General features: G+C 36.8%; 2 protein-coding genes across 12 annotated transcripts in view; both read left to right on the top strand.

The window, feature by feature from the left end:
• Positions 1-5,241, top strand: part of PTBP2 (polypyrimidine tract binding protein 2) — a 54,693-nt gene extending 49,452 nt beyond the window's left edge. For 4 of the 11 annotated variants that reach the window (XM_068952367.1, XM_068952374.1, XM_068952373.1 and 1 more), the window contains 6 exons: positions 634-788; positions 2,228-2,261; positions 2,686-2,778; positions 3,198-3,414; positions 3,516-3,593; positions 3,753-5,241. In XM_068952367.1, coding sequence (XP_068808468.1) covers positions 634-788; positions 2,228-2,261; positions 2,686-2,778; positions 3,198-3,414; positions 3,516-3,593; positions 3,753-3,885 — 710 coding nt within the window. In that variant the 3' untranslated portion in view covers positions 3,886-5,241. The remainder of the gene's footprint in view (positions 1-633; positions 789-2,227; positions 2,262-2,685; positions 2,779-3,197; positions 3,415-3,515; positions 3,594-3,752) is intronic. The other 7 variants (XM_068952371.1, XM_068952375.1, XM_068952368.1 and 4 more) reach the window with 3 other exon arrangements.
• A 1,652-nt stretch (positions 5,242-6,893) lies between these two features.
• The window catches only part of LOC104151280 (uncharacterized), a 66,560-nt gene continuing 59,494 nt past the window's right edge, over positions 6,894-13,959 (top strand). Inside the window, exon 1 of the mRNA XM_068952376.1 lies at positions 6,894-12,666. The gene's annotated coding sequence lies outside the window, so the exon portion shown is untranslated. The remainder of the gene's footprint in view (positions 12,667-13,959) is intronic.

Genomic DNA, 13,959 nt, shown 5'->3' with positions numbered 1-13,959 from the left:
TCCGAGCTTCCTCTGAACAAGAAGCAGCATGGCTGCAGGTCTAGCTAATGGTAACGTGCTTCTAAGGGTATCAAATTAGATGAAGCCTTGTTACCAGTATGGTGCTGCCTTGAATCTTGAATTCTAGAAACTCTCCTCCTTACTTCATTTATGCTAAGGCTATGAGGATTTATAGCCTTTTTCTCTTGATCAACTAACTCAGTGTTGTATGTTTAGCCTGAAGCCATCCAGCTGAAGTGAAGAGTCCCTCTGTGTGACGTAAAGTAAGGATGTTAGGATGCAGACAACATAATTAGTGTTTATTTTACTGATTTGAACAACGCTTACTTTAGACCATTTTGATAAGCTAAATGCTGTAAATATTTTGGAGCACAATGGGAATGGTTTTGGTGCACAAGAGCATTTCATTGGAAAGAAAGTACTTTTACATCTCTTCCATTTTTTGAGACTTGATTTGAATCAAAATTATTTCACACTTTGTTTATTAATGATGCATTTCACAAAGCATTGGACAACTTGAACGGTGGAATGATCTGCTTTGTAGAGTGTTGTAGGCAACACTTGTGCTGATATAGGTATTTTTTTTAAACGACTTGTGTGTGTTTCGTAAAATATGCTTTATTTTAAAATTAGGGCTTCCTGTTGCAGCTGTTCCAGGAGCTCTGAGTCCTTTGGCTATTCCAAATGCTGCTGCTGCAGCTGCAGCTGCTGCTGCTGGCCGTGTGGGAATGCCTGGAGTCTCAGCTGGTGGCAATACAGTCCTCCTCGTTAGCAATTTAAATGAAGAGGTCAGTGACACAATTTAACTTTTTTTTTTCCCTGTTTAGCCACACTTCATCAGACAGCATTTTATATTTTTTTGCACTTGGTCTCTTACGTTTAAGCTCAAAGTACTTTTCTTAGTTTTTTTTTTAATGCTCCCCCAAAGTTAATTGTAAAGCCATTATTGTTAAATACTTCTGCTGTCCCAGGTAGCTAATGATTTAGAATGTCCTTTGATAGTCAGCTACCTATTTTTAAGAAAAATGTGGTAAATACTGCATGTTTGACAATTGAATTCAAATACTTATTTATACAAAACAGCAACTACTCTTTCATTTGTACTTAAAATCATGTAAACTACAATTTCTGTTTTGTTTCTTCTAATTATTTGCTGCTTCATTTCATGCTTTTATCTCACATTTTAAGGTCTTAATTTATTTGAACTACTCTAACACATTTTTCTTTGAAGGTTCTCCCAAAGATCTTGACGAGGCACTCTTCCAATCTCTCTTAGTAATTTTTTTTCTTTGCAGTTATTCATTTGTTAAAAAAAAAAAAAAAAAAACAACAGAGCATTTTCACCTTAAGTGCATCTTTCTTGCTAACTCTGAAATCTAAAGGGGTTTGTTTAGTTTTGCATTTTTACTGTCCTTTACATTTATTTTGATGGCTGTGAAAGCTGGTATGAAATGTGGGAAGTTTGTATTGGTCTAGCTGTTCCATTTTTGACTGGCCTCTGTCACTATAAATCATTAAGTTTATTTTATCATCTGGTACTATTATGTCATCCATAGTCATGCATGTTAAAATGTGTAGATCAGAGTGCCATTTTGAAAGATTATTTGCCTGCATTTCATAACCAGCCATGCTTACGCAATTAAAGTTCAAAGTTTAAAGTTTCTATTGCATGCTTTTTTTATTTGTTTTCATGTTGAGATGAAATGCTGTAGTTTACTCTTGATATGAATGTACTTTACCCATATTTGTCTTGGGTGACTACATTTTACTCAGTTTTTCTTGTACAGTACATAAACCAACCATTTTCTGACCAAATTCCTGCATTTCCTATGTACTGACCTATATTTTATTTTTTTTGTTCCCCACTTCCTTATTTTTTTCTTCTGCATTGCTGTTTTCCCTTCCCCATTTCATCCTTTTCCCTTTGTGTTCACCTTCCCTTTCCTCGTCTTTACCCAAATTCCCATACCCGTCCCTGTCTTATCCTTTTTCTCCTTGTCTTTTGTCTGTGTTCCCTGTCTTCATTCCCTACGTTCATGCTTCTGTGCTTGAACAAAATGTTCCTCGGACCAACTTGCCCCAATTAACCGCCTTGAAACCATGATCCATGACCACCTCACCATTCTGCGGGAACCACCCTTCGTTATGGATGATCTGTTCATCTCCGCTCTTCCTCGACTCTTCTCTCTTCTTGTCTTACGCTGCTTGCTCTTCTCTCCTTCTAAAGATGGTTACGCCCCAAAGTCTGTTTACCCTCTTCGGTATGTTATTGTTAGCACTATACTTTTAATATTGATTTGATTTTTGTTTGGTTTTTTTTGTTTCACCTTAATTCTTATTTGTAGCTAGCACTTTGGCTTAAAGTTGAACAGTAAATCTTTTGCTATTTTTCTTTTGCTGTTTAAAACTCTCCATAGACACAGATTTTCTTTTAATGCATGCTAATATATTTTGCATGATCTTTAATTTAATATCATTCACATAGCTTTGAGGGTTTATCAGAAATTATTCTTTTCAAAATTCACTATTCAAAATCTATCTCCTTTATTCATTTGTGAGAGTGTTGAGTTCGAGTGAGTGATCTTGTTGCTGTCTGAGTGTTCCATTGATATGTCAAAATACGTTACTTAGTTGACTGGCTTTAAAATAAACTTTTTCTTTTGGATTACCTTTGACTTTGAAAAGGTGTTTATGGTGATGTGCAGCGTGTGAAGATTTTATACAATAAGAAAGACAGTGCTCTTATACAGATGGCTGATGGAAACCAGTCACAGCTGGGTAAGATTAGTTTTCTGTTTGTTCCAATTAATCTGCTAAAGTATTTGAAATGATGCTATGTAAAATCAGGTGAACAAAACATGTTTACTTCTATCAACTTCCTATATCCTGGTTTCCTGCAAGATACGAAATCTTATTGCATCCACTTGTATTCCAAAAGGTCTGTACGGTATCTTTAAGTGAATTTAGCAGCAGTGCGGGATCTCACATAAAGGTGTTTGTTCAGAGTTAAATACTTGCCCAGATTCTGCAGTCTTAGCTCTTGATAACAGTCCTTTAGCACGCTGACCCTTTAATTTGCTTGATTTTTCTTGTTTGCAGGGTTATGTATGATGTGCCATATTTTCAAGCTTTGAAGAATTAAGTTCATTGAGTAAGCCTCTGTCTATATATGTATTTTTTTCCTTCTTCTTCTTCAGCCATGAGCCATCTTAATGGACAAAAAATGTATGGAAAGATTATTCGGGTTACCCTTTCCAAGCATCAGACAGTACAACTACCTCGAGAGGGACTTGATGACCAAGGGCTCACTAAAGATTTTGGTAATTCACCTCTGCATCGCTTCAAGAAACCTGGTTCAAAAAACTTTCAGAATATATTCCCTCCATCTGCAACGCTTCATCTGTCTAATATTCCGTAAGTGTTGGCCATCGGTAAGGTAATAGTATTAATGTGAATCACAGCACACCAAATTTACTAATAATTTGCTGTTTGTTTGTTGTTGTTCCTTTCTGTAGGCCATCAGTAGCAGAAGAGGATCTACGCACATTGTTTGCTAACACTGGTGGCACTGTGAAAGCTTTTAAATTTTTTCAGTAAGTAACTTTTCTGTACGTCGTTATAGTTTTAACAAAGGATTGCTTACGTGCGCTTCTACAGCACATCCAAGGAGATGTGCACAGAGAATGAATGAAAATGTAAGGAGCAAATCCTGGAGTGTTGTTTGAGTTCCTAATGCTGTTGTTTTGTTTCAGAAGAGATCACAAGATGGCACTCCTTCAGATGTCAACAGTGGAAGAAGCTATTCAGGCTTTGATTGATCTTCACAATTACAATCTTGGAGAAAATCACCATCTGAGAGTTTCTTTCTCTAAATCAACGATTTAAGAAGGCAGATCGAAAATGAGGGTGTATTGCGTTGTTTGGTGTTGTCACCTATTGACTGTTCAGGAAAGTGGGGACCAGAGTTTGTCTTCTGTTTTTATTTGTTTTGTTTGTTTTTTCATGCTGTTATCATTCCTTGGTTGTTTAAAAAATAAAAACAAACACAAAAAAAACTTAAAAAGCTAGTGATACTAGCTGCTGTTATTCAGCTGTTGTTTAGATAAACCATCATCTTGTTTAAAACGGTTTCAAGTTAATCCTACAGTTTTTCAACTTAGTTGACATAACGTGCCTTAAAAAGGAAAACTAGTATTGCTAGAATTGCATAACTAGTAAAAACGAATTTGGTTGTCTGGGGCACATTGTTACATGATAACTTAAATATGTTTAGGCAGGGGTGTGTAAAAAGGTTAAGCTTTTGTTTCTCCTGCTTGGAATCAATTTATTTATCTGCTGGTTTGTCACTTATTTTTATTTTTTCAATTGGGTAAGATGCTGAAAGAGTAAAACAACGTATTTGATTTCTGCTACTTCTTTTTTTTCCTTTTGTGTTTCATGGTTCTGGTCTAGATTCAGTTATGAATGTAGGCATTAGTTAAAATTAACAAGATACAGAATATTAATTTCTTAAAGGACAAAAAGTGACTTCTGTGACTTTGAGCCCTGTGTGGAAAGCATTGTGGAATCTTAACCTTTTTGTACACACTCTTGTGGGATGTATCATATAAATGTCAGCACTAAGTAATGTCTTGTTTGTGGCTGAATATTTTTCGTAGATGTTTTTGAAGTTGACATGACTTATGTGCGTTTAAATATATATTGCCATTTTTAGTTTGTAATTAAGATATGGAATATGGTTGTGGATTTCTGAGCATGTACAGACTGGTCAAGCTAGTTCAGGAACTGGTGCATGTATTTTTCAATGAGGAAGAAAGTTTGCTGCGAACATTTGCAGGAAATTTTGTGGCAGTTTTCCAAAACTGACAACCAGGTGGGACCAAAGTTTATGTGCCTTTAGTCTTAATTTACCTTGCATTGTAATATTCAGTTTTAATAAATCTCTTCAAAATATTTTGTATTTAGAAATTGATCTGACTTTACTATGAACATGGCTCAGAATCTACAGATCAAATTAATTTGAAAACGGTTCTCTGTCAGTCTGAACTGTTACTTTGATTCTGTTTAAATGACCAATACTTTTTGAAATTGATGTACTTAGTTCCAAGATTCATAGATTCTGTTATCTATGTAGAAAAAAGGTCATGTATATTTTCTATTAGTTGAGTTTTTACATCTTTAGAAATGTAAAATTCAGTATAGTTTGAAAGTGGCACAATTAAAAATTAATTTTCTAACAAAGTTGGGAGGTTTGACGGTCGTTTAATTTCATCTTGTGTACTCTGCTTACCTCTGTAGCATGCTCAATAAACACTTCTGTAGCTCTGTATTCACCTTTTCTGTCTTTCTCTGCTGCTTTCTCTCTCCTCTCTTCTTTGTTTTTTTTTTCCACTTCTACTGTGCTTCTAAATTCATGTTTATTCTCTGCCAGGGTGGGAAAAGCATAATATTAGTAAATATAATTCTATGCCTTTTTACCATAAATCTGATGCTGTGAAAAATACCAGCTTTTTATTTTTAGAAAGATAGTAATGGCTTTCTAGACATATGTGCATATTAAACATTTCCCACCCTGTAACAACTTAACTGCTTTAAAGACATAACTTTTACTGTAGTTTGTTAGCTTTCTCTTTCTGTCTTTTAGTTTTTAAGCAGATTTACGCACTAATAGATGTCAGGTTTGCCATGCTCTCTTGCTGCAGTTTCATCTTTCATTTTTTGTCTGCTAAAGTTTTTCTACTAATCGTACAGTAGTATATTCATGGTTAAAGTAACAAAGTTGTTAACATTGGACTAGTGGGCCATATATATTCTAGACCAGGATCTTTCACCTTTTCAGACGTGTGTATGAATGAATGTTAAAACAGTTTTAGCAGTGTAAAGTGTTTCTGCACGTTATTTTGAGCTGATTGTTGATGTTTTTCCCACTACAAATAGGATTCAAATTTCTACACAGTCCCCTTTTAAGACTATCTGTATGATCCTGCATTACGTTGGTAAAAGCTATCAAGTTTCAATCCAAAGCATTTTTCTGTCACTTCTCCAGTACAACTACTGGAGATTTATTGATGTCAGATTACTTTGTGACCTGATGTCTGTTCTTTGGGTTGGCTTTCAAATCAATGAATAGTTGTCAGCTATTTAAAGGTCACAGTATAACCTAGGGGGCTTGCATTAGTTGTCGCTACGCTAAATAAAATGCCTTAAGCAGTTACTTGCTGCTAAGCAGAAATGCACCCAAGGTATGACTTAGAAGCTTTACTTCAGGTATCACAGTTATAACCCCATCTGAAATACTAGTAAAACCAGTTTCACCTGTTCAGGAAACTTCATGAATCTCTTACAAGACTTGGACATCCAAAGGGATTGAAGTGGCTGTTTCCTGATTGACTTGAACTGTATTTGAAGAACTTGAATCAACCTAATGAAATCCTCATCTGCGATAGTTTGATGTCCCATATTTTTAAAAGTAAGAATGTATCATGTTTCTTTAAGTGCATGTCGAAACAGAACTATTGAATTGAAAGTTACCATGAGTTCAGCTTGTGCTGAACTATTTCCCGTCTAAAACACCTGTATCGGGTAGCATACAGTGATTGTCGTAAGTATAATGCTGAAATAACTTTAGATGTGCAGTGCTTGAATGTTTACAAATATAGGGGTTTAGTAAAACTGAAACTTATTCATCTGTTGCTAGGCTTCTTTCTTTAAAGAGGTATCTATATATATATATTTTTTTCTCAGAGTATGAAGTTTTGTGGCGAAAACTCAAGGGAAGGAATATATATTGAATTTGACTTGTTATCAATTCAGTAACTTTCATTATGAGGTTATATTTATATCACTCTAAACTAAAAGCAATGATGGCCATAAATAGCATGAAAGTGTTTTTTATGAACTCAGTAGAGAAAATCGCTGTTCAGTTATTTTTTTTTAAATCTTTAAAAAGATACCTCTTCAGAAAATACAAGTTTAATGCCCTAACTGCTAGAAGAGGTTTTTTAATGCAAAATGACATTAATATTAGAATTTTGCTAAGAACAAGGATTATGAGTAACTCTTTAGATACTGTAGAAATAAGTTCTCAAATTATGTTAGTAGAACTCTGCCCTAGGCATGTTGATACGTTAAACATCCGAACTTGAGTTTGGAATAATTGTAGTATTTCAACATTGATAGTAAGCGTTGTGGCTGTTGGAGGGATGGAAATGTTCATGACTTGTTAGATTTCTCTCTAATGAACAATGGTATTGATTAGGTAAGTAAAAATGATTATTTGATCAGGAAATGTCTGCTAGCAAATACAATATTTATAAGAAGTAAAATTGAATTCTGATTAAAAATTGTGGCAAAAATTCTAGCTTTAAGTGAATGCACTTGAAAGTATTTGTGTTGATCATGATTTAGCGTGTTATTAACAAGCACCTTTTCCCTGCAGGATTAACAGCTCATATTACTATTTGTAGATTGCCATTCTTAAAACTGTCGATTAATGCAAAACATTATAAGCCATCCTATAAGATTTCCCTTTGATTCATTGCAAGTTTCATCATATTTATTATACGATGTTAGAATACGAAAGCACCAATGCAGACGCTTATCTGCAGTAGTTGAGGTACTGCAATATCATACCGCAGTTTGCTCCAAATAGTTTGTCTAATCCTATGCTTAGATAATAGGTAGTTCTGTTGGCACACTAGAAAAAGATCTGAATGATCTGTGTCTCTGCAAACTTATATAAATCCACTAGTTCATCTCAAGAAATTGTTTTCCCAGTATTGAATATTTTACAGTGAGCAAAGCTTCTAAGAAATTGAATCTTGTTTGGTAGGGATGAGGCTGAAGTCTGTGTAAGAACTTATTCCGTTACAGAAACTGAGACAACCTGAACTTCTGAGTCTCAACATTGCCAAATTATTTAACAGAGAATTTGTTCACCACAGGAAAAGTATCCTATCTCTTCTAATCCCAGTGTATGTAGAAAGGGCTGTGTAAGTAGTGAATGTGGTCAAGATTGTGCTTGAAGGTATGATGTTTGTGGTGGGTTCCCCTCCCCCCCCCCCAAAACACTCTGAGGTCTTGGTTGTACAACATCTTCAAAATTGCTCTGTTACTATTCTCTTGGAGAGCAGCTGCAGCACGCTAGTGCGGTACTCATCTACACAGGTCACGAGGAGGGAGAGTGATTTTTCTGAAACAGTGGGACCTGGCATGCTATTTTATACTTTGTGGGCTTTGGTAAAATTATTTGGTGGACTACAGTAATCTGACTGTCGGGAGTGATAACCTATTATAAATTATTCTTTTAGTCCAGAACTAGTCTGCTAGAACCAGTGACAAGGTTCCTGCCTTGCTGAGGAATTCTTTGCAACAAGTTTAGAGGGTTTTTTTTAACTTGTTTTTTCTTTTAGTGAAAGCATTTATTTAGAATTACCTACTCTGAGCCCCCTGACCTTTGAAAAACTCTTCAGCATATACACCTGTGTATGCACAGACACGCTTGAGTTTGGTCTCTTCAAGACGGTTTGCAAAAGGAGACTATCTGGTGAGTTCCTGCTTCACCTTAAAAACTGTCCTTGAACTGTGTAATATATCTTCTGTGTTTTTCCGAGTTTAACTGAACTTTCTTCCATACTCAGTTTGTTGGTCATGGGAGAAGTATGTTGCTTTTTTCCTCCCCTTTAAAGTTTCCAGCATGTTTGTGTGGGGGTTTTTTTTGTTTGTTTTTTTAAATAGATACCCTTTCATGATTAGTTCTCCAGCACAGAGGCAGGAAAGGAAGAGCAAAGAACTTTTCTTCCTCGGGGAAATACAAATTAAAAGTGATTTGGCTTAAATATCTTCCAAAAAATGTAGCTCAAAATAGCACTCTCATCATTGCAAGGTTCTGCATATTTTATGAATTTTAGCCCAATTTCATAAGAAAATGAGACTTGCGTAATGGCATTGTCTCCACGTGGATGTCGTGTTCCCTAGATAACTCCTCTCTCCTCCCTTTTACTCTTGAACCCATTGGTCCATTTCCAGTCAAACTTAACAGAGGGGACAGAGGTCTTGGATATTAAATTACTATTTTTATGATGATTGGTTGACTTGCTAGATAAAAGTCCTTACTGCAACTACTGTGGGGCAGGCAAGGAGAAAATAAGCTGCGTTCTCTTCTGTTTTGGCAGGGAATGTCTGACAAGCGTGCGTGTAGATCTGTCTCTCGGACATGATGAGCGTGAGGATACTGCGTAGAGGGCAGGAGAAGTTGGAGGAAAGGCATGCGTAGCAGTGGGAGGCGTGCTGGACAAAGGAGCGTTGAGGGAGCTTCAGTAGGTTCCTCTGTGTTCCCTTTGTGCATGGAATAGCCCTTAAGGATTGTTGGTGGGAGAAGAATTCGTGGGTGGAGGTTTTCCTGTTTACAAACAAGTCTGGTCAAAATCAGTACAGCTGTTGAGGTAATTGTGTGTGGTGGGTTTTTTTGTTTTGGGGGATTTTGTTTTGTTTTTGGACACTTTTGCTCAACAGATACAGAGACATAGAAGATTAGCAATTCCATGCAGACTGCTGTGGAAATCCTTTTCCCCAGGGTGAGTACTGATCAACTCTGGAAGCCAGCAAAACTGAAAGCCTAAAGTCTGTAGCCCTAGGATAGGCTGTATGTCAGGGTACCTTGGAGTGATGGATACTGATGGCTTACCAAGGAGCTACACAGGGCAAGCTGGTGAGAGCTAGTAAGAGATCTGCTAAAAGAGATATGAAAAGTGACAAAAGTTGGTAAACTGGCTTACTGTTTTTTTCTTTTTTTAACCAAAAGCTATCTGCTAGAAGACTTCTAACTATGTCTTTCATGGAACATGCAGACCTAAGTTACAGACTGAACAGTGCTTTGTTGTCCTTTGTTTTGGCCCCATCCCTTTCAGTTCCCTAATACCCTGGGCTTACCTCTCACAGCATCAACATCCTTTGAAGATTTCAGCTGCAGCTGAAATCAAGCTGGACTAGCCTGTTCTTTTCTGAAGTGAGAAAGGTTTCTTGGCAGCTGCAGCTCACGCGCCAGTGACTTGCTGCATGTGGCGGGACACCAGCCTTATTGCTTCTTTAAAGCATTGACAATCCTCAGCAAGTGAACAGCCCCAGCGCTACGCCTACAAAATACTCTTCAGCATGCTGTGCTCTGTGGTCTGAGCATTAACTTTCAGGTACTAAAGGTAGTTTGGGTACCTTCTGTGAAAAGGGTTTGTGTTTCAATGTGCAGATTTTTTGGTTTTGTTTGGGGGAAGGGAGATGGAGAGAAACTGAAACATACTCACGTGGTTTCATTATCTTTGCTGTCAATGTTACAGAAGACAGACCAGAAGTTGTTTTCATTTCCCAGTTCTCAGGCAAATTCTGCTAAGCCTTAACCATTGTGGGTAGAAGTGTGTCTAACATGCAGAGAAAAATGGAGCATTGTGATGCCCCACTCTGCCACGACCTCTGCTGCTGTCCTGTCCTACCTACTTCCAGTCAGATCTCTTTCCTTCCATCCTTTTGAAGTGTATCAGGGGTGAGTGTCAAAATAGTTTTCTAATTCTTTGCAAGATGGAAGTTGCACAACTTCTCTAGTCACTCTGCCTCAGTACATTGCTATGCTTAACAATCAGACCTTAGAAAAAACTTCCTAAGCTAAGTCTCTTGCTGTAATTTAAGCCAAGTTTGGTTTGCAGAAAGCAGTTCTTTTCAAATTTCTATTACATGCACCTAGAACCTCATGTTGTGTGGAGTGCGGTTATTTCGGTAACATATGGTGTGGTGACGTCCTGTTAGTCGTAGGTGGGTATAGTTCGAATGTATTGCGCTTCTAATTGCAAAAAATAACACCAAGTGCTTCTGCATTTCTGTGAATGAACTCTAAATGACATTTTTTCATTTTCTTTTTTCTTTTTTTCTCTCCTCCAGGTGGTATACCTTGCTTAAGAAAGGCAGCAGCACATTTTCATCCACCAGGGGATGCATTCTCTGCTGTTGCAGCAGGAGAATTGCCAAATCACAACCCATTGTCACTAGCAAGTGCCTGGAGTTACTCAGTAAAATACAGTTCTATAAAACACCAATAGTCTTACTAACAGACGTTTATTTGCCGGTTTATTTTGGACACCTCAGAATGGTTAGAGAGATAAACAAATATGTTAAACAAATATGTAGAAGTAACCAAACCTTTTTCACAAGAGCATGGAGACTATTTGTTAGTTTTTATAAGTTGTGACATAAGCTTTACACAGGTGGTCTGAATATGCAGCCCTAAGGAAAGGGATCCCACATTTCAACTCTAATTCCAGATCTTTTGAGACTGAAAATTTGCATTTTCACTAATCTGAAGGAATATACCCTTTTGTTTGTTTGGTTTTTACATAACTACCTTTAATGCCTTTTAAGTCTATAGCAGTTCCCTCATTTTCTGTAGGAGAGGATTCCATAAATCTGGGAGATTTTTCGAGATTATTTGAAACAATATATACAATGTATTCCTCCATAGCCAGATAAGGTTACAGAGATTCTCTTCCTGCATTGGGAGTAGGTATCTGACCAGCTCATACACTTAGCACTGTTTGGTAAGCTTCCAGACAGATTTAGCACAAGGTACAACATATTGTACTCTGTGCGCTTGCACAGTATTATGAAAATGTAAACTTTCCTGTATGAAAAGCCTATCTTTCTGAGCATTCTGAGCAAAATCTGATTATCTAGGGTACCTAGCAGGTTTCTAGGGATCCAAGACCTGCAGGGTCAGTGTTTTTTAGGACTCTTCCTTAGGTTCTGAGATCTTTCAGTTGCCTCAGAAATTTCAGAACTCCAGGGTGCATGATGTACAGTGAAATGAGGGGTCTGAGCACTTTAGGCTCTCAGATTCAGAAACTGAGTAGCCCTGGAAATCTGTGAGCCCTTCAGTCTGTTCTGAGACAGTTCCTGCTCTGGGAGTCCTTGGATCTTGTTGATTAAATCGCTTTCAGGTTTGCTTGATATTTGGCACCTGCCGGATTCCTGAGCAGCCAACATCCTTGTTACACTAAGACAGAAGCTCTTCAAATGCTTTACAGTATTTTTTTTTTTTTAAATATTGTAGAAACTTGAGCGATTTTATGAATCATTCTTTTAATTATTTAAAAAAGGTTGTTATACTTGTCAGTCCCCTACTTGAATTTTTTCACTACATTCGTTAGTAAATGTTAGTTACGCTTACGTTAATAGAACCCGATAATATCCTTTGACGTTTTCTAAGGTTCAATGTATTTGTAAGGTGTTGATACTTGGAGCCTCTATAATAAGCTGACAGCTTGTTTTACAATGCCACATTAATATGAGTTGAGATAGGGATGAACTTTCAGTTGGACTGGGTTTTGGAACAATGGGCATTAATTTTCCTTGCTAGAAAAACAGTCTAGACTTCTGCCTCCATTTAGGAGGCTGTATCTAGGCAACTGCTACTGAATGCTGAGTTTTTATTTTTTGCAGACATGCTCTGTCCTGTCAAAGCCACTCTTCTAGGGAGAAGAAAAAGCTCATCCAGATGTGGTGACCGCATGTCCAAGAGAGAGAAAACAGAGAAAACGGTGTAAATATTGAATTCCTGTACAAGAACAATAGCTCTCCAGAGAGGAGACGGTAGCTGAGAGTTACTCTGCACGTGTCAGCTGAAAGGTGACAATATGTGGGCAAGTGGGCTCAGAGCTATATAATTTCTCAGCAAGCTTCAGCCAATGTTTCCCCCCTCCTTTTTTTATGCTCTTTTTTTTTTTTAAATGTCAAAAATGAATTTGCAATTTAAGTTTTTTGTCAAGCAGCATTATGGAGATGAGTTGTATATCATTGCTAGGCTATGTGATCCACTTAAAAATAGAAATTTTCTAAGATACTGTGGGTTTAGCTGATGAAGAGCAAACTGTTGATTTTATTAGAATCTCTTGTAGATTAGTAAATGCTGTAAATACAACTCTGATCTTCAGGTTGCCAGGAATGGTACTATAAAATCTCAACATACTTTTGTGAATCTATTGAATGACTACTTGTACGTTGAGTTACGCGTTTCTGTTGGATAACAGAATGCCTGTTTGCTAATTTTATTATTCAGAGATGGTAGCAACTCCTTAAACTGATAAAGAGCTGATCCTTTAAATTGCTTGATTTATATGAGGTATCGAGTTCATTACTGGCTTCCTTGTTCTTCCCCTGGGATCTCTATTTGGTAATTTCATGAAGTGTTGAAATGGCCTACAGTTGTTAACCTTCACTTTTTCCCTTATGATCATTTTAAGCAATAAGAAAGAGGGAATGGTTACAAGAGTCAAACATTTTGAATGTCAGCTTTGTCCCAAATTTGATTTTTACTGCATGTGTTTAGGTGATGATCCCTGACATTGCCTCATTTCTTTGTATGGGACAGATAATAATCTAAGTCATTTTATTATCACTGGAAATGAGTTATTGCCAAAATCTCTCTAGGAAACGTGCAACTTACCTTATGTATGGGAATTTTTAGGAATCTTAACAGTGGTTTAGAGTTCTGTGAGTAAGACTTGCAGACTTATATCTGCATTCAGAGTATTTAGAAGTAGATGTCGGTGTTTCGGTAATTAAAATATTACAGGCTCCCTTGTAAATTCAATACGATATGTCTAATCTTTGGGAAGGCTAATCTGATGGAGTAATACTTACCTTCTCCACTAAGTATTTGTATGAATGTGACACTGTTATCCCCTTCAGCTTTTTGATAACCCTGCATTATTTTCATAAATGCTGATTCAATGATGCTAAAAATGGCTAATTTGTTCATCTTGTAGTAGTGAAACTGCAGGGATTATAGGAACTGATAAGTAGAAGGCAGGGTCAATATACTTAATGCTTGTGAAATTTTTAGTTATGTAACTGGATTTTTAAAGTCTATATACAACAACTACCTGATTCCTTGAACATAATCTTCCTCAAGCAGAATGC

Source organism: Struthio camelus, chromosome 8 (genome assembly GCF_040807025.1).
Source record: "Struthio camelus isolate bStrCam1 chromosome 8, bStrCam1.hap1, whole genome shotgun sequence".
Taxonomy (NCBI): Eukaryota; Metazoa; Chordata; class Aves; order Struthioniformes; family Struthionidae; genus Struthio; species Struthio camelus.
Note: the sequence above shows the minus strand (reverse complement) of the source record. Positions and strands in the feature narration are given on the sequence as shown.